General features: G+C 34.4%; 1 protein-coding gene across 2 annotated transcripts in view; it reads right to left on the bottom strand.

The window, feature by feature from the left end:
* LOC149799636 (putative receptor-type tyrosine-protein phosphatase mosPTP-1) overlaps positions 1-26,554 on the bottom strand; it is a 143,552-nt gene that overhangs the window by 93,452 nt on the left and 23,546 nt on the right. The window contains exons 3-5 of one of the 2 annotated variants that reach the window (XM_089958978.1): positions 13,161-13,484; positions 7,149-7,272; positions 2,195-2,224 (exon numbers count right to left, since the gene is read on the bottom strand). In XM_089958978.1, the coding sequence (XP_089815104.1) occupies positions 2,195-2,224; positions 7,149-7,272; positions 13,161-13,484 (478 nt within the window). The remainder of the gene's footprint in view (positions 1-2,194; positions 2,225-7,148; positions 7,273-13,160; positions 13,485-26,554) is intronic. The other variant, XM_089958979.1, reaches the window with a different exon arrangement.

Raw genomic sequence — 26,554 nt, 5'->3', positions numbered from 1 at the left:
GAAATCCCTAATTTATACCCTTCTTGTGTAGTCACTAGAGCTACTGCAAAAGGAGCTCTTGAGAATGATGTTGATAGGAAATTATTTCTTTAGCTGACACATTTATTGGTCAGTCTTTGATGAGGTCACTTATGCTCATAGTACTGAACAATCAGGAGTCACAGTGACCCTCTTTTTACTATTCATTCTCTCGACTCTAAACAGGGTTACAAAGGACAATCACTCTTTGTTAAACAGGAACAATATCATTTGATCTCCATTTTCTTTCAGAGGGTTATAAGTGAAAATGAAGCCACACAAGTACCAGTCTGTTCTTTTATGAAAAATGGGTCCTCATAAGAAAATGGTGACCACCTGAGGTCCATGCTGATGAAGAGTGGTCACTTAGCTAACAAATTGCTAACAAATTGTTGTCTAAAAGTCATAGCAACATGAAATTCTTTGTCTAGCACATGAAAGTCCTTTGGCTGGTCATTTGACAGTCAATAAAACTTATCACAAGATAATGAATCATTATTTTTGCTGAAAATAAAAAGTCGTGTTTCTAATTATTGAAGATTGTGTCACACTTATCAAATGGTAAGAAATAAGAAAACCCAATCCGAAGATACCTAGGCTAATCTGCAGCCTATTCCGGTATATGATGAACCATTTAGCAGAATAATGGTTGACTGTGTCAGTCCCTTACCTAACACCCAATAAGGCAACAAAAATTTGTTGATAATATTCTATTATGTCCACAAGATTTCCAGAGCCAAATGCTTTGAGGAAGATTAAAACTATAAAAGATTAATAAAAGCTTTAAGTTTTTACACTCTTTGGCCATCTCAAATCTGTCAAATCTGATCAAGAGCCAAATTTTATCTCTGGAATTTTCCAGCAAGTTATGCATAAATTAAGCATCCAACAGTTTAAATCTTATGCAATGAAAGTCAAGAGGCTTTGGAAAGATTTCATCAAACTTTGAACAATATGAACTGGTCATATTACTTTGATACAGGAAAAGATTGGGATGAGAGTTTTCAATTGCTTTTGTTTGCTGTTAGAGAATCAGTTAAGAATCTGAAGGCAATAGTCCTTTTGAACTAGTTTTGCTTACATCAGAATTACTTATTCCTACCTTAACATCTATAGTTGAATTAGTCTTTTGGTTGTGTTCAGTTTTAACTTGAGAGAATTTATATATTGAAATTATTCATTGGAATTACAAAGTTCTCATTGATACTTTTGGACTAAATCACCATTTTGAGATTATTGTGAATCTGTTTAAAGACATTTTGGATTATATGATTGTCATACATCAAGACTGTTGGAACATTATCCCATTAAAGACCACTGGAACATCAGCACATTCAAGATGGAATTTATTCAGAAAAAAAAACCTACTATATTCCATTCTGAACATTCTATACTTTTAGATTTGTGATAGAGCTTTTAGGACTATTTGGGATTTAATTCACAATACTTAAGTTCCTTTTAAATTTTCACTTGGTATTCCAGGGAAATTAATTATTTTTTGAACTTTACAAAAACGTGGACATTTTCACTTTTTTTCTGTTACTTAGCATAAGACCATAGAGTGATAATAATGTGGATAAGCTGATCTTTTGGCGCAAAATATGTTCTGCTTCTCTCACACTATGTGAGTCTCTCACATTATCATTAACCACTTCCCAAGAAGATGCATTCATGTTAATCACATTCAATATGCATCAAATGATTTTCAAACTTGACTTGCTACAACAAATAACCAGCAACTCTAAAGGATTTCTAATTGCAGTGGTCCTGTTGTATGAAACGTGTTCCTAAAAGCATGAAACAAAACAATGTTGCTATAGACAAAGAGTTAAGGGAACAACAGAATGATGGAAAAAATGCATTTCAATAGAATGAAAGGATCAGTGAAAGATAAAATTACTGTATTTACTTGCATATAAGTCAAAATCCAACTGCAAACTGCACATAACCAGATCTGCTGTCACACAGAAGATATGGGTCTGTGCAGTTTGTTAGGAGTAATCAGAACAAACAACATAAACACTGGTCTGCAGGCGCATTTTGTTACAGCAGACAATTTTCTTTGTTGTTTTCAGTTTTACCTGGCTTATATGTGAGTACATACGGTACACACAAAAGTTTTAGGAGCAATAGAACATGCGTATGTACTCACAATAAATCAATAGGCAGTACTTACTCTTGAATCAGTGGATTCTTTATAGATGTGCTGGTAATAAAATGAAGTTAAAAATTTTGTGGGATTTAATTTTTGTATAGATTTTTACTGATATTTTATTCTTTCTGGAGCTTATAAGTGCTACAGCTTTTTTAGTAATGTACTTATTTGTTGCTAAAAACAGTAAGAAGAGAAAATGAAGCAGATGATTTGTTATAAATGCATCACATATTCCTTTTATAGGATTATACTGCAAGACACACTTCTTTCTCAACACTCTTTTTGAATTCTCTGACTGCAATTTTTAAACTGTTGCTAATAGATCCCGAATTCATTTATTTTCCCACCTCTGTCTTTGATTATTTCATGCAACTGTGACTATCTCTTGCTCCCTCTCCTTCTCCCTCTCTCAATGTCTAAATGTATACATTTTAATCAAATGTCATGTTAGATTAGGTCTATCTGCTTTTCATTAATAATATGTTTTTTATGTTTTGTGTGGACTACTGTTTTAGTACTGTTTTCTGAGGTGAAAGTACATTATTTGCATTATAATGGATAAATGGTGAAAGGGGTGAAGTTCAGCTATTCTTATCCAAAACCTGAATGAGTATGACTTTTAGGTTTCACATTCAAGCAATTCAGAATTAAGTTATTTAAAGTGGTCTCATCATCAGCAAAAACTTCAGCTGAATGCAATACAAGTTTAAAATGTTTCAATAGTTAAGGGAAATTTCTTTTATACATACAACATATCTAGAACACTCTACAGTGTGATTGTACCTTCATTTGAAGAGATCTTTCAAAATATATAGATAAAAAAGGAAAATCAAAATTGCCAAAACAACTTATCAGTTGTTCTCACTTTTTGTGTGAAATGTTTAAATCTGAATCAGGCAGCGTCTCTCAAGGAGACATAATCTGTTGCGTCCATTGTGTGGCAATGTCTTTAATTGAAAAGGTAGTTCAGAAAATTTACTGACTAGTAACTACTGTACTATCCATTTAACAGTAGGGGTACAATGGTACACCCCTTCCACATGTTCACACAGTTCACAATACACAACCTAAGATAATGATACATTACCGATACATATATCAACTTGATGATCTTTTCATCTTTAGAAGGTCTTTCATTAGTAGGGTTGTGCTATTTTATATGTGATGACATCTTGGTTGTGTTTCTACTATGCAGACTACATACAAAGTAAAGAATACTTCCTAACAGACTACCTATCAGGTAGGGGTGAATCAATACACATGTGCTGCATATGATTCACGATACAAAGCCTATGATACAATATTATACATTATTGATACGCATATCAACTTGATAGTCTTTTCAACTTTTGAAGGTCTGTCACTGGCATGGTTGTGCCATTTTAAATAAGTAGACATCTTTGTATTTTCGATACACCTCTCCCTCGATAACTCGCGCACAACGGGGTCCACAAACATAGACCACACTATAAGTGCGAGCGTGAGTTGCTCGTTATTCTGTTTAAATAACATTTATTTTCAAAATGTCAAACATGTGAAAGATCATTCCAACTGGTTTCAACAACCATCATGTGTACGCGTACAAAATCTGTGTTTTATAACACTGCTTTTTGATGAGTCTGGTTCCTGTAATGGTGTATAATATTATCCTGCCAAATCGGGAGTCCAAAGAGCACAGAACTAAACTAATTGTTGAATCACCACCAAAAAAACATGTGACATTTATTTCGTGAGGCAATTGTCATCAAAAAATTTTTATTGTTCAATTCGTACAATACTGATGTCATGATTTCAATGGAAATAATAATGAAACTTCTTATCATCCTTGAGGATATCTATAAGTACCAGTTTAAGAATGCTCTGAAACTTGCTTGCCCACAATGGTCCGTATCTGTGAAATCAAGCTCTGTTTTTTTACGAAGTATTCATTTCACTTGGCTGCCTTGCTATCTTTGATCACAGTTATGAAAGAGTTGGTTAATTTAAGGTAGTTTATGTTACATACACAATAACATTTATAACAGTGTTCGATTGATCAAATAAAGTGAGTTCACCCGACATACGACCGGGGTGCCGCAAGATTTTATGCTTGAAGGATTTTCGTGCCTTTTAACTTTTCTTTTACTTCTCATCCTTTATTTGACTCAAAAGACATAGTTAATGTGATAATACAAAGGAGGCCAGCTTTTAATTCAGTGCAACAATACAACAAATATTTTCGCAAGTCAGTTATCAAAACACGGTCACCACTTAATTAGTATCTCAGAGAAATGCTCACTGACATAACTGTTACAGTAGATTGATGCATATAGCTGTTACAGTAGATTGATGCAGATATACTCTTGTCATCTGTTCATGTGAACTTTTTTTAAGCCATTTAAGGCCACTCCATTTGATAAGATGCAGGACTTGTCTTAGTCATCGTGCCCTTGATTTTCACTGCATGACTGCTTTATGAACATTTTATTTCAAATTTCCATTTAAATTTAGAAGGTATTACGATCTTATCTTCAAAACATAAGAAACAGAGCACTTTACTCAGGCAATGAAAATCTTATGGGAGTGGATATGACTAACAACCAAATTCATCACAAATACTAACTGCATATGCAAAACAACTGTTGCAGCCGCAAGCTCTTATTTCTGTTAGTGAAAAATGAAGTTACGGACCACACCAACTTGCCTTGTAGAAATTAAGGAGGTGAATATATTTAATTTGGTTTGAAATCTATTCCCTAGCCAATTCTGTGCTATTTTTTTAAAATCCCATCAGCACAATCAGTTGCTGATTACAGATATTGCTTTAACAAGGATCCATTCCTAGCTTTTTCCACACGTACAACTTAATTACTTTACAGATCATCTAACAGACCCTTTTGCAAAATGCTTATGGAGTGTAGAGCAGTAAACAAGCTACTTTTTTATATCAGTGGTTACTGTTTTACCCTGGACTTGAACAAACATAAGCATTAACCAGAACTGATTTTAACATATTTCACTGCATGACAAGCCAAAAGTGCACCCTAATTCAATTCAATCCAAGTAGACAAGATATGAAGCAAGTGGGAAGCTTCATATAAAAGTGGTAATTAAATGATCACCAAAACAATTAATTCAAACATGAAGAATAAGTTATAAAGTCTCCATTACAGCAATATGTTATCAGTGGCTGCACATGTTGATGGGACAGAATTTGCTAGTGGGAGTAGATTTCAAATCGTGTGAGTTTAAACCACCTTGTGTTAATTTATAGAAAGCAAGTGGGTGTCATTTAGTTTTTTCTTAATCTGACAAAAAATAGTACATATGACCTCAAATGCTTTCTTAGATGAATTCTCTACTTTAAGAAGGAAAAATGGCAAACAACTAATAATTATTCATGACTGATGAGGATTAAAGTAGCTTGAATATAGAAAGTATTGCTTTGTGTTTGTTCTTCACCTCTTGTATCAATATGGAAAATGTATTTAAGCATCAACATATCAATTAATCACTTCACATCTTCTGTTAAGGGTTGTAGTTTTATTCTACCATTAAGGCCAATTCAGCCTGCTCCATTTGATCAGGTGCATGTCATCAGTCATGAATAATTATTAGTTGTTTGCCATTTTTCCTTCTTAAAGTAGAGAATTCATCTAAGAAAGCATTTGAGGTCATATGTACCATCTTGGTCACCATGCCCTTTGTTTTGAATTGCATGAATACTTTTTATAACATTTTATTATCCATTTTCAGTTCCTCACTTAAATCTGTAAGGCATTAGGATGTTGTCTTCAAAACAGAAGACATAATGCAATTTCCTTGTGCAAGGAAAATCCTATCTATAACAAGATCTGGTATGGGAGTGGAGACAGATGAAAGCCAAATCTTTTGCATCGTAACTCATGTTGATGCAAAAGAACTGCTACGAAATGATTAAAAACCACCCACTTCCCTTCTACAAATTGCCATGGAGATTATAACTCACACAACCTGGAATCTCTGATACTGAGCTAAAAACAAAATCATCTGATGGCATGTTAAGTTGCTGATTACATACATCAGCATAAAAGGAGACATTCCAATCTTGTTCTCTGTGCGTGATTCAAGTACTGTGGAGGTCATTTAATAGCTACTTTTGAATGAAGTTTTTCTGTTGCTTGAATCTATTTCTATTGAGTTTGGACATCAATACTTCATGTATGTCAGGACAGAAACAAGCTAGTTATTTCTGATTGATGGTTATTGTTTTACTCTGGACTTGAACAAACAAAAAACCACCAATCAGAAATGAATGCAACATATTTCACTGTTTGGTGCACCTAAAGTGGTGCCTTCATATTTGATATAAGTAAACAAAATCTAAAGCAACAGCAAAACTTGGCTTAAAAATGGTTATAAAATGATCAGTAATGAACTTAAATCAAGAGATGGGGCACAAATCTAGAATGTATTCTTTATATTAATATATATTACCAGTGTCTGAGTGTACTGATGGGACAGAATAATCAGCATAGGATTGGGGAAAGGGTGAACCAGATTTCAAACTATGTGAGTTAGTCACTTGTGTTTTCTAATGTGTAGAAGGCGAAAGGGTGTTGTCAATAATTTTCCTTTGTTTCTTACATAAATATATGCATGTACCTGCTAGGGCTGTCTCAAAAAAATTATCAATTTAAAGAATAAACTGCAAGTAACTAATAATTATTCATGACTGATAAAGATTAAATTAACTTGTAAAAGGTCAGTATCATTTTGTATTAATTCTCTACCATTTGTATTGATATAAGTATCGATATGGCAAAATACTAATACAGCAATAAACTGATTAATCATTTACCTCTGGACTGTAAACAGTTACATTTACTGAACACATCATGAGACAAATATCATAACCAATAAACTTTCTGATGTTATTAAATTGACAAAAACTGTATAATCACTAAAATTATTTTGATTTACTGTGACAGTAAGTTGGACAGAATTATAAACTCACTTGACTGTTATAATGTAAGCAGTGATCGGACTGTTGTTGTCCACAACACTGTGATGCCAGCGCACTGTGGCATTTCTGGAGTTCAAGTCGGATATCACTGGCGTACCTGGTGGATCTGGGATATCTGAAAAATGATTGATGGAAATGTGATTCTAAAAAATATAAGCATCATCGAGATAAATAAATGAAAAAAGATGCTTTTAAAATAAATAAATTTTTTCAAAAATAAAATGAAAATTGTACTATCCTTACATCACTATATTATTTTGCAAATTCAGCATTTTAGTGAGATAAAAATTTTGCAATGAGGTCACAGGCAAAAATTACATAACTTTTTGGGGTACTGAACATAAATATAATTTCATACAAATTAAATTTAAATTAAAAATTAAAACCTAAATTTACAAAACTTCTGTGACTTTAAATATGTAGTTGTGGGATTTAACTCAAGCCTCTATGTAAAATTGCTGACAATTTTTTGTCTCTGTTCTAGACAAAAGAAACATCTGGAATTATTTCTGCTGGCTTTCTTTTGTTTTTACATTACAAAGCTTTTTATGTCCAACAATCTCTGTATGCACATGAGAACAGGCAATATCTCAAAAAGACCAATCTATAAAAGGCTAATTCAGGAAATACCAGACATGCTGGTACCCAAATGTCTATGGATAAATAAAAATGTTTCTCTTATCCACAAAACACATAAGTGGATCAGATGGCTAAAAACCATAACTCTATATATGAATTCAATAAACTGAGTATTTTACTAATGGATTTGGAACTGCATTTTTTTCTTCAGTTCGATGGGATACTTGAACACTACTAAAGGCAAAACGTGCACTACCAGATTGACTCACAGACACCAGAATGCAAATTATGTCTTTTGAATGAGTAATATAGTTGTTGTTATGGGATTAACACCATTTTTCAGCACATGATTGGCTATACATATCAGCCAGTATATCTGGTGGAAGAAGAACCCAGGAAAACCCCCGAAAGAACCGTCAACCCATGGGAAGCTACTGGCAAGCTTTCTCACACACCCACGTTGGCCGACCTCTAGATTCAAACCCTCCTGGGATGTCAATGATCTGTCTAGGTGAGCTCCTTGGACCACTCAGCCACCCATGGACCACTCAGCCACCCATGGCCAAGTAACCAAGACTAGTACGGGACTGATTTGATTTTAGTGCTCTGTCCTAATAGTGCCCGAGTACTATCATTTCAAATGTAACATGAAATACAAGACCTCACCTGATAAAACACCTTCTACTGATTAAACAAACTACCATAAAAAATGGACTATGCTTACAACAGGAGCAATACGCTGACAACTTTTGGACTGAATGCATAAAATTAAACTACAGTACATCTCACACGTATTTTCAGTACCCCATGCTATGTGGTGGGGATGAAGAGACAGTGCAGAGGATTAAGAAAAAACCGTCCACCATTTCTCAGTGTGTCCTGAAAAAGTTGCTGTGGTGCCTCACAGAGAATTGCTCTGCTCACCATGCTTTCTCATGGAGTCATTGAGGATAACCACCATGGAGTGGACGTGGTCCCTATCAAATGCATGTGATTCACTCTCTATGATTCCTGCAAGCTTTTTCACAGAGTCAACAAGGAAGGACATTACAGAATGGATGTGGTTTCTATCAAATGGGCACGGTTTGCTGTGTATGATTCCTGCAAGCTTTCTCACAGAGACAACAAGGAAGGACATTACAGAATGGATGTGGTCTCTATCAAATGGGCATGGTTTGCTGTTTATGATTCCTGCAAGCTTTTTCACAGAGTCAACAAAGACGAACAACGCAGAGTGGATGTGGTCTCTATCAAATGGGCATGGTTTGCTGTGTATGATTCCTGCAAGCATGCTCTTTAGAGATTCATAGAAAGAGTGAGGTGCCAATTTATCTACATCATTATCAGATGATTATATACATTTCCTAGTTCTAATGAAGATAATGTAATAGATAAAACACCAAATCAAATTTTAGATAATATTAACAAAGATGCAGTTACTCAAAATCTGTAATACTACTGTTCTTTTGTAATAAATTTACACTTTTACTTCATTCAACAAAATCTGAACAAATATGCACACTATCCTGATAAGACCTTGTTGAGTTTCTCTTCAAAAGAGTAAAGTTATCGTACTGTTTAAACATGAAAAGTATCCTCTGAGGCATATACATTTAAATTCTTGATGACAGCTGCTTTTGTTAAAAATAAAACAAACAAAACAACAAAACACTGTGTTTACACTTAAATAATAATCACATTTTAGTCCTTAAAAAGTAATGACCCAATCACAAGAATGAATATACATGTACACAGCTATGAGCTTTAGTTCAATTCTGACTGCTTTTATAAGTAAGGAACAATACTGGTCATTTAATTTATGGGACTAATTTTGTTCTTTACTACTGGTTTTTTTAATATTCTTTCGTTCATCATAAGATAAGTTTGTTTCAAATAAAATAACCCAATAGAAACTTAAATGGTTTCTCCCTAATAAAGACTTATCTTGAGCAGATGTTCTGCAGAAATATAGGCAGTGACCACTGTAAACACTGTTATAAAATGCCAGCATGACAAGACAATGTCAATTTCAAGGTGCATTTCTAACATGAAGCATCTGACTTGATGAGCTGTACTATCAGCCCAAATTATGGTCCCATGATTAACAGCAGAAGTTTGGTAATTGCTCTAATTAATCTGAACTCACTGTTTTGTTGAAATGAATAATAGTGTGGAAAACTATCAAATCTTAAATGTTCAACAAATTAAAGGCATTCTGCATGGTTGTATCCACATGTGTCCTATTATCTGTTTGTTCACTGAAGGCATTCTGCATGGTTGTATCCACATGTGTCCTATTATGTTTGTTCACTGAAGGCATTCTGCATGGTTGTATCCACATGTGTCATATTATCTGTTTGTTCACTGAAGGCATTCTGCATGGTTGTATCCACATCTGTCCTATTATCTGTTTGTTCATTGAAGGCATGTGTCCTATTATCTGTTTGTTCACTGAAGGCATTCTGCATGGTTGCATCCACATGTGTCCTATTATCTGTTTGATCACTGAAGGCATTCTGCATGGTTGTACCCACATGTGTCATATTATCTGTTTGTTCACTGAAGGCATTCTACATGGTTGTATCCACATGTGTCATATTATATGTTTGTTCACTGAAGGCATTCTGCATGGTTGTATCCACATGTGTCCTATTATCTGTTTGTTCATTGAAGGCATTCTGCACGGTTGTATCCACATGTGTCATATTATCTGTTTGATCATTTAAATAAAAATATAAAAACAAAATTTTTGTCATGACAGAAAAAACTAATCTGTCAGATGGAAATCATGTGTCAATAACCTAATTGTAATATAGATCTAAGACATCTAACTACTACAATGCAGTTCCTTGTTTGGTGACTATTGGCAAATTTGGCTATTGAGTAAAAACACAAAACAGGCAAACCAATTTCTTACAACAGCATTTAGTGGATTCCATAATTTGGTATACTGCTTTGCAGCTAAAATGGATTAAATGGAAGACTTGGCATTGATTTCTCTCCCTCTCTCTCAATAAATCTCTCTCTCTCTCTCTCTCTCACTCTCTCTCTCATAATAACATGATGATGTTCAATTTACATTTCTCTAAAATGATATAATGGTTTTATGCAAATAAAAGACCTATCAGTAGCAGTAATACTAAGTTTGGTTTTTACACTTATTACAAATTGGTTGCAGATATCCTATAATTAAAATGAAACAAAAACTTAAGAAAGTGCTAATGGATCTATTTCAAGTACATTTAGTGCAATGATCTTATTCAAAAGATTTCTCTTATCATATGAAATTCAGTAATATTGCACTCCATGCAGTGAAAAGAACAAATATGAAAGATAAATATAAAACATTTTGCACCAAAATTGCATTGATACTTGACTGAAGTGAACAGTATTGCTCGAGCTTGATAGTTACCCTGTGCACAAGTCTCAGTAATATACTGTACTATTTCTACTGACATCCAATTAGAGAATTATTGAGGGGTATTTTAAATTCTTGTGGTTGTTGCATAAAGAAACAAAAAACAAAAAACAACAATTATTCCTAAAAGCTAACTGACCCTTTACTTTTCAGCAATATAAAGACAATGACAAAGTTACGTTCACTCATATACTGAAATTCTGTATGCAGGGTCAGATCAGGTCAAGTGTGTGTTTGGGAGAAGTCCAAAATTTCAAAAGGTCCCCAACTTTCCTCAAAAGGGCACCAAAGCAAAAGTCTACTGTACATGTTTATTTATTCAAATTGTACAAAATACCCAATAAAAGTACACAAGAATAAAACGATGGTCAAATTTCAATGACTATGTTTATGTGTGTATGTTGTTGGTTTTATTTTAGAATGGTGGTTGGTGGCAGGAAACCCTGGAAACCTTTCCCCCTTTTTGACCCTGGTATGTTGTGGAGAAAAGATTCATTCATGGATTCAGTAACAAATCTGTGGGCAAAGCACTAGATACATCTAACTGTATATCAGTCTCAGATATGTATGTACGTGTGTGTGAGGTACAGAGAGAAAATTCTTAAGATTTCTTATCTTTATTTTAACTCTACTATTTTATATTAATTACCAATGGTCAAAAATCACTCCTGATACATGAAGGTTCACAAGTACTTTTTCAAGACAGATGATCATTTGCAAACTAACAGCCTAGCACAACAGAAGCCATCAACACGGTTTATTTCCTTTGCCACTGAAGCATTAATTTCTTGTGCAAACTAATTACCTAAAACAACAGCAGCTTTTCTGCAGCTTCATTTTCTTTGCCATTATGTTGACAATAAACAACCTACTCAGGGTTAAGTGACTGGTGCATTTTGTTTACTTTGGCATCAGCAATTTATTGAATCATTCAGTACAACCTGAAGGCTAATCCATATTTATAATTCTATTAAAAAGAATTATCAATGATTGAAAGAGGAACCCTTGAACTAACTATTACATCTATTATGAAACGTTTGCATGTCTCAATCTTTCCATTCTGTGCTTCCTTTTTTGTTGTTTGTGTTTTTAAACAGAAGCTGCTGTTATCTGTATTTAATTGTCCATACATCAAAGGATTAATTTTCATATTAAAACAATAGAATAAACTTCCACTGTTCAAAAATGTTCAACAAGGTGCGCCTCTCATCAAGTCAGTTAATACATTTTCTAAATGTACAGAATATTCGAGACTTTATTCTTACATTAATTTCTACTGTCCATATGTATAATTGAAATAAAGATTACTAATTGGTGAAATGGCATTTGATTGTAAATCACTCATGACATCTCAATTTTTCCATGAATGGTCGTCATTGATGGGCTGTTCAAATGACAATTAGTAACGCTGATCCACCACTTCATGGTGGAGAGGCCATCCATGTGCTGGCTGAGGTGCGGTGGTGATTAGTGGGTGTTTTATTGCTCCATTATCGAGCGAAAGTGGAGGGATTAAGTCCTCCACTGTGATGCAATGTAATCTGAATGCATTAAAAAAATTCCTTCAATCCTTTCAAAGTATGCTAATTATCTAGAACTCTATTACTTAAGTTTGAAGTTTGTTTAGCATATATATATATATATATATATATATATATATATATATATATATGCATTAAAATTGCTACCACTCAAACATCAATCTGATTCTGGGCATCAATGGAAGGACATGCTGTGTGGGACTTCTCTTGCCAGGCACCTTAAAATTTCAACAACATCCTCAAACAAGTTTGGACCCACCACAGAGTCCTGATAGTCCTAATTTATATACACTGTTTGTCCTCACCTAGAAGTCAGGTACATGGACTCATATATATGCCACCATATAAAAGCTCCAGCAGATCTGGGTCTATGCAGTATGTTAGGAATACTCAGTTTAACAAACACACAGACCCTAACATGCAGGTGCATTATGCAACAACACAAAGGTTACAGCAAAAACAAACCTTGAACAACTAATTCTATTGTGTTATTATAGGTCAAGAAGTTGTTCTGGGCCGACGTAAATATTTTGCATGTGTAGTCATCAGCATCTTCCTTCTTTACTGTAAAAATTCTCAAGCTGAAATTCGTGGTGATAGTCAGTTTGCTACTCCATATTTCTGCATAGTAATTGACTTTCCCTGATTGTTCAGCAGAAGCTAGTGGAACACCATTTTTGTACCAAATGGTATGCAGGAGGTCCTTCACAGGGAAATCAACTTCACAATTAATGTCGATGTTTTGACCCACTGGAGCAAAGATTCTCTCCAAATCTTCTGCCAATACATCTGTGAAAGACAAAAGGACATACGGTGAATCTTGATATATAGGCAAACATGCAAATTTCATCCAATTTAGCGAGATAACTCAATTCACATTGAAGCACTATGTTGAATATGTCAAACTATATATACGGTAAATCTTGAAATACAAGCGAGCATTCAAATTTCATTACATCTAGCAAGATAACTCAATTCACAATTAAATTGTTTACTGCATTTTAGCACTCTAAATGGAATATATATATATATATATATATATATATATATATATATATATATATATATATATATATATATATACACATAAACATACACACACATCTACATGCACATACCTTAACAATAAGGGGTGCTAAGATCATGCAAGTGATACAAATGTTGAGAATTGACGTAGCAGGTAAATACTACATGTAGGACTCAAAATTAATGAATTATTTTTACTAACCCACAGGATCAGGAAAGAAAAGATTTTACTGATCTTGCCTAAATTTTACTGATCTGCTAAAATTAAACACAAGCAACAACAACTGTATTTCATCAACAAGATTAAAAAAATGTTTGCTTCAGGAACAGTTGAAAATACTTGTTTCAAAGATGTTACAATTTGCTCTGATTTTCAGGAACCAACTTTCTGTTTTGATTTCATGTATCTCTCTGCCATTATGTGTTGGGAAATTGCACTAATAATGTGATTTCTGGGATGATTTGTTTAGTTTTTATTCCTATAAATGAATGAAGTAACTGTGGGCACTTTGTATTTCTTTGAATACTCAGTTCAGAAAGTGCAAATGGCAGCCTTTCTCACATCATGCTTCAGGTATTCATATCCATTTGTCCAGCATTTCTGGTACATTCTTAGTGTCTTCCCTTGATCATACTAGCAATTACATTCTCCCTCATCAATTAATTTCTACTGTTTCGGTGGCAGCTGTACACCTTGCAAATACTTCAACATGTTTACAATTGTCACAGTACAAGGCACTGAATGCCTATTAGGAATGATATAAATATGAAAACATTGTTCGGTATAATTCTAAATTATTCAATGAGGTGGCAAACATGGCCGTTTTGGATTGGCCAGCCTCATTACCTACAGCGTTTATTATACCTTACCGTGTACAGGATGTTGATAGATCCTCAATTAACATAATAAACAGACCAATTAATCATTAAAGGGATTGCCAACCATGTTTCATTGGATACATCCGACAATGGAATATTTGTTGATTTTTATGATAGCAAAAACACAATAAATTTCACAAATCCAATCGATTAGTAATGGCTGCAGTTTTAGTGGCCCATCTGCAAAGTTATTAACTGTGGGTTAGAGGATTATTGTTAATTTTGAGCCCTGTACATTAAAGAAGATTAAAGGGATGAATATAACTTAGGCTAATTATCATGTTCCTTTTTTTAAGCATATACTAACTGCCTTCTAAGTACTTTCAATCTTAATTATAAATGACTAAAGATTTTTCTTCTCATTATCTTTTAACAGAGAACGATTAAAATACTTATACAATATTTTGGAAAATATTTAAGCAATTACCTTTGATAAGCATCTACCATTGCAGTGGTTTCCAACACTCAGGTTGTGACCCTTATCAGGATTGCAAGATATTCCAGAGTGTTGTTGAGGGTGGCCAGTATTTTTGTTTAGGGTGACAAAAGTTTTAAGTCTGTGGAAACAGGGTTGTGAGGCTCAGAAAAAATATTTTTTTAGGATTGCAGTTGTAATGGATGGGAACCACTGTTCTACTGAAAAGATTCTGAACTGTTTGAAGTGCTATGTAGTACCTGTCAAACTACATGTTTATCAAGTAAGGTAACCACTGACAAATTGTTTCTTCTCATGATTAGAATGTGAGTTATGCCCCTTTACACACACACACACACACACACACACATATTAAGAGAGGGAGAGGAGGGAGTGAAGCCTTTCATGCTCTGAAGGTAAGTAGAGCCAAATATAGATAAGTGTGTGTGTGTAACTGAGACAGAAAGAGTAAGTGGAAAAGCAAGTGTACAATCAAGTGATATATTTGGTAAAGTGTTCATGAGTTTTATGTAAAAGTCTGATCATTTCATCTTTTTTTCTTCTTTATCTTAACACATTAACCCCTAGCGACGACTATATGGAGCAGGAAGTAGTAGCCTACTGCCGAACTCTGTAGCGTCATGGTCATGCATGATACACTAAAGTGGCTGGTATTACAGAAAGGTAGACAGATGTAGCTCTACAATGATACCAAATAATCTGGAATACCTAGTTGCACTACAAAAAACAGATAGAAAAACCTCCTTTTTTTGGACCCAACTTTTTTTTACCCAAAATTCACCCGTGGTCGGAATCCGATTTTGTGTTCTGATATTAGACTTTTTGGTCTCAGATCTAAGGCAAACTGGTATGAACTGCAAACAGACAGATGAGCCTTTGCAAAAAGTAGGACAAGATGGGTATTTGGAATAAAGAGTGGTCTCCATACAAAAATAATGGCTCTGTTTCACCAAACAAAATTTAAAAAAATAAAAAAGAAGTCCAACTTTTACCCTTCTGCTCATGCGCGAGTCAAATAGCCAATGAAAATCGATGTTTCTAACACCACTTAAAGGCAGTATGTTATTGAAAGATGACCAGGGATTTGGTGTTTTTGAGTCTATTCAGAAATAGCTTTCTAAATGTGTTTCCTACTCGATTTTCAGGCAAAAATGACAAAAAGCTCCAGGGGTTAATGTATTAAGGGTCAGTGGGGAGACAAGTGATTGTACCACTTACAGTGTTACCCTATCAAAATGAAGTAGTAGTAGAAGTAGTATTAGTAGTAGTGGTTAAAGTACCAAATGTTTCTTATTATTAGAAACAAAAGTATCTTAAATCATCTGCCAAGACACCTAGCCCTAGGTTCTGATGGATCAAATTCCTTTAAGTCAAGTACTCAATTATAGTGACATTTTTATTACTTTTTGTCCAAACGTTAAATGCATACTGTAGAGACAATTGATATAATTTAATTGTATCTAATTTTTCAAGTCTTTCACATGTCATGTTGATTAGAATCCACACTGTAAGAAATCCTTCTGCTATCAAACATACAAACTGAACCTTTATGTCACAAACACCCCTAAACCTTTCCATTCTACAGGCATGAGAGTTTGTTTCACAGGCCCAAAGTCAGTTACTGGTTGTTACTGCTAACCACATGTGCATATATATGTGTGTGCTCATGTATATTAAGAATGTGACAAAAACTTGACAAGTTTAAACTGCTGACGGTACGAGATAGTAACTTACAGGTATATAATTTTAATGGAAGGACAGATTTTATTCTTAAGCTCTGAAAATCTTTGCCAGGCTTCTACACTAAATGCACTTTTATTTTACATCTATATTTTGTTGCAAAGATCTAAAGTCAGTGTGGGTGCAATTAGTCATGTAGTAAATTACAAGCATGTTAAAAAAAATAACTTTTAAACAAATCTTTATTGAGAAATTAAAGTTTTAATTTAATATAGGAAACACATATGCTACATTAGAAGCAATAAAAACAGAAATATGACATAGTATCAGGATGATTATTTATTGTGCTTCTATAAGGACAACAACATTGAACAGGATACAGCATATGTCATCGCCTTCTATCTTAGATTCTTCGTCGGGTCTCAAACTTGAAATCATTACAACATTTTGTATTTAGGACTTCTAAAATTTTATTCGTGGATTATTCTTGGATTATTTTTGGATTTGATTCTTGAAACCTTAAGTTCTTCTTTTTTTATTTTTAACAGTTTTTTTCCAGAGAAATAATTTATTTATTACATTTTTCAAAGCTTGTTGTTTTCACTCTTTCTTGTGTTACTGTTTATTTGAGCCTAAACACGTAACATAAGAATATTAATAACATTCTTATTACATGGATGTAACAATATTGTTAAAAGAGATTGTCACATACTGTGCATACATAAAACATCATCTGAATGCAATAGAGAAAAAATGAATAAGTATGAATTAAAATGCAAAGTTTCAAAAGGACTGCCTGCATAGCCTACATAGCCATGGGATGTGCAATGTGAAGGAATGGGCTGCATGCTGCCCACTGCTGCTTGGACATGCCTGGGTTAAGTGAAAGGTAACAATTATGCAAGTTGCCACAAGCTTGTCTGCTCTACCTCTATTTCCTCAAGCAATCTATGCACCCCATATTTGTTGGGAGAGAAGCTATATACATATATAGGTAGCTGACTCGGATTATGCCCCTAGGATCCAGTTCTGATCCTCTGTGTGTGTGTGTGTGTGTGTGTGTCTGTGTGTGTGTGTATGCATATCTCTCTCTCTGTACACATGTACAATAATACTGCAAATAGCTTTCGATACACCCACTGTAATACCTTCACCCCCATTGATGATCTTTATATCTTGTTACGTGTATCTGATTTAATATATATTTATTTTAATTTAATTGTTTGTTTGTCAGTTTAAATTTTTTTAAATTATTTTTCTTACACGCTATTGTAATGAAAATTTAATCACTGGAGATGATATTTTTTCAGAAAATTGGTTGACCTGAATCATTTTTTTCATAAAAACCAGGTGTTGGCCTGGAAACTGACCATGATTCAAAATTAGTAAACAAAGTTCTATTTTATTTTAAAATGATCGGTTGTTGTCAAGGTCATGATTGGATTACGTGGGTTAAGAAGTAAACACTTTTTTTATTTTTATTCTGGGAATAAAATCATTGGTCTAATCAAGGCCATATTCTGTGTATGTGATATTAACATGATCATGTGACCCCCCTTCTGATTTCACAACTTGGGGGAATTTCGAAACTGCGTCTTATGATACAATACAACCTTTGTTTTACAGAGAGATCTCTGTTTTTGGGCTTTTACACTTGGTATCAAGTTGTTTTCTTTGTTGTTGCCAGATTTTGAGTTAATTATCTTCAGATTATTTGGATTTCAAAAGGATTAATTCTTTATTCTCTGGAAATATTTTGAGGAGTGCTCACACAGAAATTTTGGAAAGACATTGCTAACAAGTTTAATTTGGATTTCCGACACCGGAGTGTCATTATTTGTATTTCTACAAGGAACTGTAGATAAGCACAGTACTGACTACAGCATACGTCGTTGTCATCCAATTGGCTTTTCCATCAGGATTCGAACTTGAAATTATTAGAACATTTATTACTAGGACTTTTGCAATTTAATTTGTGGATTATTCTAAGATTATTTTTGGATTTGATTCTTGAAACCGTAAGTTCTTCTATCTTTTTCATTTTTACAAAAATTTCCAGGAAAATAAATTTTTAAATTTTAAAAAGCTTGTTGTTTTCATTCTTTCTGTGTTACTGTTTATTCGAGCCTAAACACATAACAATCTATCCTTGGATTTTGACTATTGGATGATACGAAGTAGACATGGGTAAAGTTTCATCACATTATTTATCAGGGATAAAGGAAATAACAGCTCAAATAAGGAAACAAGTTATTAACATATATTATCCTTTGTTGTGACCTTGACCTGGTGGAAGATTTATTGCTGTCAAAAACATGAGTCACTGAGCATAGGTCACAGATTTATATCTTACCTTGCTGGGACATTGATTTTGAGGCAGGAAGTATGGCTATGTTATGTGACACTGTATAGGCATGACACATAAATTCATGATAATACTTTCACTCATCCAAAAGATATACTCCTGACATAACAGTAAAAGGTTTAAATTTCCTTGTCATGACCTTGAGCATGAGGCATGTAAACTCAAGATAGATAAACTCAATATAATAACTTCACTGGTCCAAAAGATATACTCTCGACATAGATGTCATATGATTATATTTTTCCTTGTCATGACCTTGACCATGAGGGATGTATAGTAATGATATATAACTCAATATAATACCTCCATTGGTCCAAATGATATATTCTTGATAAAGATAGCAGTCATAGGATTATATTTATCCTTGTCACGGCCTTGAACTTGGCACTTCAAGTCAGGATATATACTTAAAAAAATTTTCAATAAAATTGCTCCAACAAAGTTATGGACATATGGATGTACAATGCCATAACATATTACACCCAACTTAAGATGGGCATATAAAAAGCATGGGCATTCGAAATGGTGAGCCATTTAAGTTGTTGTTTTGATTGGTCTCATAAAAGAACAAAACAATCCCAAAAAGTACAAAATTGGGTCAATAACACTATCAAGCATAAAATGAGTTCTTGCAGCCAACGAAATTTAAGTGAAATTCAAGCCAGTGGGCTACTATATTAGACCATGGACTGTTAAAAAGTTCTCCACCTTTTCAAGACTTGCCAACAAAAAGGTTTGATCAAGGAGAAGAACTGTCAAGAAATAATTAGACACTGTGTGTGTGTGTATGTGTGTGTGATTTGGATTTTTAAATTAGCTTTAGCAATTGTAAAGTTATTTCGCTATCATGTCTGCAGTGTGACAGTACCGGTATATAGTGAAATCTAGCACTGGGACATAATGCCGCAGATATATAGCATTATGTCACACCCAGTCACATTATCCTGACACCGGGCCGACCAGTCCTAATGCTAACCTCTTAATGCTGAGCACCAAGCGAGGCAGCTGCGATTATCATTTTAATAAGTCTTTGGTATGAATCGGCCAGGGTTCAAACCCATGCCCTCTCACACTGGAGGAAGATGCTCTAACCAATAGTCCACCAGAGCAGTCAATTAGACAGTAAAGGGTTGTCTTAAAGCTATCATAGTCAAGTGGCTCTTTATTAATGTGGCATTTTAATCCCTGGTCCAATTATTTTGTATACAAACAAAATGTATTTTGTAAACAAACGTACAGCACAAAACTTATGCAATAAGAATATTTTTATCACCTAGATGCTTATGATGCCTTTAAAAATAAATTAAACAGCTTAGTGATCAAGACTAATTCATGGTACAGAAGTTCCAATTCAAAACAACTGGTAAATAATTTTACTCTGCCTATCTGCACACATATACCAAAGTGACTTCTCTACTAAGCTTTAACCAAGGTGGGCTTGACAAATCAACAATGGGGGGTCCCAAGTGTCCGAATGGTCTAAAGCGCTCACCGTTCCGGATCAATGCAATCTCACCTCTGTCTGCATGGGTTTGGCCAATGTGGGTATGTGACAAACCTCGCCAGTAGCTTCTCATGGGTCAGTGGTTCTTTCCGGGGGCTTTTCCCGGGTTCTTCATCCACCACTTACATTGGCTGCCATGTATAGCCTATCCTGTACTGAAAAATGGCATTAAACCCTACAACAACAACAAAAACAACAACAAATAAAATATGTGATAATTAAGCATACTCATGTACAAATCTATTTGTTCTATTTATTGCTTCTAACAAACTTAAAGTATGAAAGGACTGAGCAAACCCATAGCCCAATGTCCTGGACTATTTATTTTTAAAGTTGTGCAAGGAACATTTTCTCAGTCACTAGTCCAGGACAACTGTAATTTTCCTACTTTAAACAAAAGTCAGGCAAGTGTTTGTTTTCATGCCAGTATGTAACAGCCTTAAGCAGCCACAAAATTCAAAATGGTCAAGTGTCAAAGGGTTGTGTTATTCCACATGGATGTACCAGTCATCAAAAAATGGATTTGATCTGGAAATGTAGCCAAATGGACCCTTCAAGTGACAGAAGCTCAAGAGATATGAAAAATACTAGTAAGTGCCTAAAATGTACACAGGTATGTTGCATATTTGTTCGCAAGCAATCCCTCAATTTTATGAACAGGTGATATTTGACCCATAAATAGTCCATATGTATTCTGAGGGCTAATTTATCGGACTAGCTCTATTCCCGCTTGACTGCATACTGGGCAAAGGTGTCTTCCATGTCTGATACTGCATTTAAAGTGGAATAATTACACAAATTAGGGAGCTGTCTCTGTTCATATTTACAACTCCGGCGGCATATGTGGTTAGAGCATCTGCCTCTCATATGGTAGGTCGCAGGTTTGAACAATGGTTGAGTCATAAAAAAAAGACTTATACAAAATGGTACAAGCAACTGCTTCGCTACGTGTACAGCATTAAGAAGTTAGTGTTAGGAATGGGCAGCCTGGTGTCAGAATAACGTGATTGGGTGGGACATGATGCTACATGTCTGCAGCATGATGTCCCAGTGCCAGACATCACTATAAACTGGCCCACTACAGACATCGTAGCAATAGGACTGAAATTTTTTTAAAGCCATGTTAAAAATCCAAATCACACTGTTCATACTAAAAGGGCAAAATGTATATTATGATCAGTTTAGCTGTCAAACAAGATGATATTTACATGTGGCTAAAATGAGTTTACTAAATTATTTTCACAAAGAAGTTAATATGGAATATCCAGAGAACAAAATTCACCAGAAAGTGGGGGGAGTAAAATGTAAGAATGGCACTGAGTGTGAGGCAACTATTTCTCATAAAGAGAGAAAAGTTAGGCAATATTTCAACAAAACTGCAAAATATGATGCTACTAACCGACATATATTTTAGGCTTAACAGGGTTGATAATTATCCCTGGCTTTATTAAATCAATGACTCAGAAAGATACATATTTTGCATTTATTGCAAACAATATCCCAAATTGGCACAAGTTGGAATTAAGTTCAATCAGTTTATTTGGCAATGGAACTGACAAATTCAGAATTGAACCAATCAAGCCTCATAAAGACAGACTGGATGACACTCCACAACAATATGCACCATCAAAGCTAAATAAGACTGAAATGAAAAAATATAAGTGCTTTCTTCAACACAGCCTCTACAGCCTAGCTCGTTATGGAAAACTATTATCAAGTATGGAAATGCTGTCTGTAATCCTGGAGAAGAACATTGCTGAACCTGGTACTGCATATAATTATATAAAGAGATTTGGGCCAAATGATTCATTGTATGAATTGATCAAGTTGTTAGAGAAGTTAGGGAAAGTCTGAATTCCCATAATTGCCTTTCCATTCTTGTAACTGAAGTTCTGATGTTATCATACTGGAGAAACAATAGTGCATATAAGATACTCTGTATGTACCTGAACTGAAAATCCCTGATGTAACAAAATGTACAATATCATCCTTATCAACCTTGTACATTATTTAATTTGCTCTTTCTATGGACTAATGTGCAAACATCTCATCAAATCTTGGCAAGTGATTGAAATTTTGAGATAAGTGAAATGGTAGATGGGCTAAGTGAATTTTTGGTTGGGGGAAAAAACAAACATGCTGAGCCCTAAATGACAAATCTAGGTCGGTGTAGTTTGCAGCTGGACTGGTCTATGGTTGTAGTTGTTGTAGGGTTTAAGGCCATTTTCAGCATAAGATGGGCTATACATGGCAGCCAGTATAAACGGTGGAGGAAGAACCCCCAGGAAAAACCCTGGAAAAAACCACCGACCCATGAGAAGTTATTGGCAAGCTTGCTCACATACCCACATTGGCAGAATCCAAGACACGAACCTACACAGACAGAGGTGAGATGGTAGTTATCCATAACGGTGAATGCTAAGAACACTTGGCCACTCTGGGCCCCGGAATGGTCTTGGAAGCAAGCATATGAAGTGGTAGCTTCTTGTGACCTCAAATATGTGTAGAGTTAGGATTTTACCACCTTACACATAAAGTTTAAAAAATCACTAAAGTATAACAATAGGCCACAGTGACCTCATTTTGGTACAGTTGAGTTACGCTCTTTGGCTATGCGTCTAAGAAGCCAGTTTCATTAGTGTTGAAAATAATCCAAAATAATGTAAGTAAATGAATGGATGTCTGACAATAAAAATTCATCTTAGTAAAAAATTAGGTAACAGTGACCTAGTTTTGCTATGAATGAGTTACCAACTTTGTAATGCATCCACATACATATTTTCAAGAATACAGGCTCAAACAGGGTCCAAGAAATTGTGGGTGTAACCAGCAAACAAATTAATGATCACACACATATAGAAATAAACATGCATGAAATGTACCCTTCTAGGTCAGTATTTTATCAACAAATGGCTTCATGTAAGTCATTTGACTTATCAGTGCAAAAACCAGTGAGTCAAAATCCAAACCTATGAGTCTTATTCAAGCCGATGATCAGTCTTAAGTAGTTTTTGAAAATAATTATATCGTTTAAGTACACGAAAAAAATATTAGTTATGTAATGTAACTAAAGCCAAGGCATGTTTTCTAAATGTTTTTGTACAAGAAAATATTACACTAAGTAGTAGTGACTAGAATATGCTTTTCTGATAAGCAAAGAGTAAACTAGGTTGTAGTGACTGGAATGTATTAATCTGACTAGCTGGCAGAGATGAGCTTATCCCACACATCATGCTATGTTTTCAATGAGGAAGTCTTCTGAATGTAACTCTGACTCAGTAAACTGTTCAAAATTTTACAAATCATTTCATGTTTTTAAGTTCATAGATTCTTCTCTCTTTTGTTTTCTTCCATTTCTTCAAAGTTTCCTCAAAACTGAAGGTACTCCTGTCTTCCCCATCAATCTTGATAAGCATCAGCTTTCTCTGTTTCTCAATCCCAAGCCTATTCCTAAAGGTGTTCAAGATCCTGTTCTGGACCGAGAATAAACTTTACTTCTTTTTGAAAATGTAGCCAGCTGTATGTTTTCAGCAATTGCTGGACAAAATTATGTTTTATCTTATGAGTAATTGTTATCTCATCTTTGGATGATGATGGCTCCACTGGTTTAATAACATTACTTTTATCACTTGTTTGTCATAAACCCAGTCCGAAAGATAATTTCATCTGTTTCAGGTCTATTTTAATTTCTTTTTGCCTTTGATGCCATTTTCATTCAAACGCTGATGGTATCTTGGAACAATGCAAGGTATATAACTGAGCGAAAAGAAATTGTTGTTTCACTGTGTGACAAGGGTGCAAATAAAATAATAGTTTTTCGTGCGAATCACTTTAAAACCACGTGTTTATTTTCTGACTCTTTCTTCGACATGGTAATATACGGTTCTAACATCCTGTTTCTACAAATGATCTCAGTTACAGGTCACATGAGGTCAACTCAAGGTTCTACACTCAGTTATAACCCTGTGTCTTATAACATTAATGTAAAAAGCTGGTGTGCAAGTGTTTTCTCTGTTTGGGGGAGTTGTGATCTAGCCATTAAAGTAAAAAGACCAAACCTTTGTTTTGCGTTAATCAGAGTAACAACATTGATGTGCGTCAATTTACGTACTGGTGACAATATTTGTGTATCAAATCAGAAAAGTTTGCATATTTGATACATGACACATGGGGAGATAAAACACAGCTAGGTATGTTGAAATTTTGGCATGGTGATAATAAATTGCCAAGATCAGTAATATCAAGTCTTCAGTACTGGTATCTCACCAAAAATATGAATGCACTGCATATATAAATTAAATGATATTTTTGAGCTAAAACAGGAGGTGAATACATAATACATTTGGAATTCTTTATGTTGTTGTCAGGAGCCAAGAAGCTGATCTGTATGTTATCAGAGACCTTGCAAGGTCGTTATTCAACAAATTAAGCTTGTAACTCCATATCACTGACACCCCACCCCTCATACACAGTGTGGTTTTAACTGACTCATAAACATACTGTACAGATTGATTAAGACTTGATAATATTTCAACAAAAAATGACTAAGTGAAACCTATGCTGATGGAAATGCATGAAAAACTTGAGTAAAACAGTCTGAACATCCCACTCTGTGGTATTTAGAAGCCATGTTGTTGGTGTATATCTATATAAAACAAGAACCCCCATGTAAAATGTCCTGTTTCTAATCAAGTTTATTAACATTCATCCTCCGTTAAATAGTTTTGCCAGATGATGTAATTATATAGCACCAAATTCATGTGGGCAAATGGAAATATATATGATTCCCAAAGACCATAATGTTATGCATGTCCAAATTACTATAAATTTTTGTAGTACAACTGACAAATGATAATGACATCCTCACTGAGAGAAAACTTTAAAAACGATGAAAATGATATGCTAATAATCCCTTGCAGGCACTCACTATAAATATCTGGTTTTGAGTAACCTGTCTACTTATATCTGCTGGTACCAGTATGGTAATGACATTTACTTGAAAATAACGTAAGGTTCAAATCAACTACTGCATACACTTTGCTCACACATTGGTTACATTGGAAAAATTATATTAATTTTTTCCAATAATTACTCTTTACCATATAAGCAACCATTGCTCTTTTTAATTTAATGTACCACCATACATAGGCTGGTTCAATACATGTAGCTCATAAAAGAAATTAGTTGGCTGTAGCCATTTTCACTTTCATGTAGCAGTAACTGAATGAGGCAATAATATGCAAGTTATGTTAATTTTCTCTGATATTTACTTTTTATCCAATGAGCAACTTCATTCTTTGGAATAGAATATTTAAGGTACCATCACGTACAGACTGGTTCCAAGGTTCACAAAAATGATTAGTTGCATAATGACCATGTAATCTTGTAGTAATGACTGAAAGAAGCACTAAACATGCTTTGTGCTGAATCCAGAATGCACTGATGCTCCTGTACAATTTGCATCACACTGCATCAATATGGACATCATCATGGCAGAAGCATTGTTTTTGAAGTCAAAGGCCCTTCCATGTTTTATTTCAACCACATGTGTTGGCTTAGATCACTTGATACCAGCTTCATTTACATACTTCAAGGTATTTACATGTCATACTGATTGAAAACATTTTGTGAAACTATGAACTAATCAGAAAAATTAATATAAAGAAAAGCATGTGGCAGATGTATGCCTAGGTGTTGGTGGCAATATACATATACCATGTATAATGGCTTATAAGTCAAGTCAAATTGCAAACAGCAAAGATCCTAATCTGCCGCAGAATAATGCACCTGCAGATCAGAAACTTGTCTTACAAGCAAGCACAGATGATAAATGTATTTTGACTGCTGAAAACTTATGAAATTCATCAAAATACCTGGATGTACATTCAGCTGACAACATCCCATCGTTACATAAACATGTTCTAAACAATTTGTTTTATGCCAAGCAGCTTTGAAGGAATGATGACAAG

This window comes from Sinohyriopsis cumingii, chromosome 5 (genome assembly GCF_028554795.1).
Source record: "Sinohyriopsis cumingii isolate HCF-2022 chromosome 5, ASM2855479v2, whole genome shotgun sequence".
Lineage (NCBI taxonomy): Eukaryota > Metazoa > Mollusca > Bivalvia > Unionida > Unionidae > Sinohyriopsis > Sinohyriopsis cumingii.
Note: the sequence above shows the minus strand (reverse complement) of the source record. Positions and strands in the feature narration are given on the sequence as shown.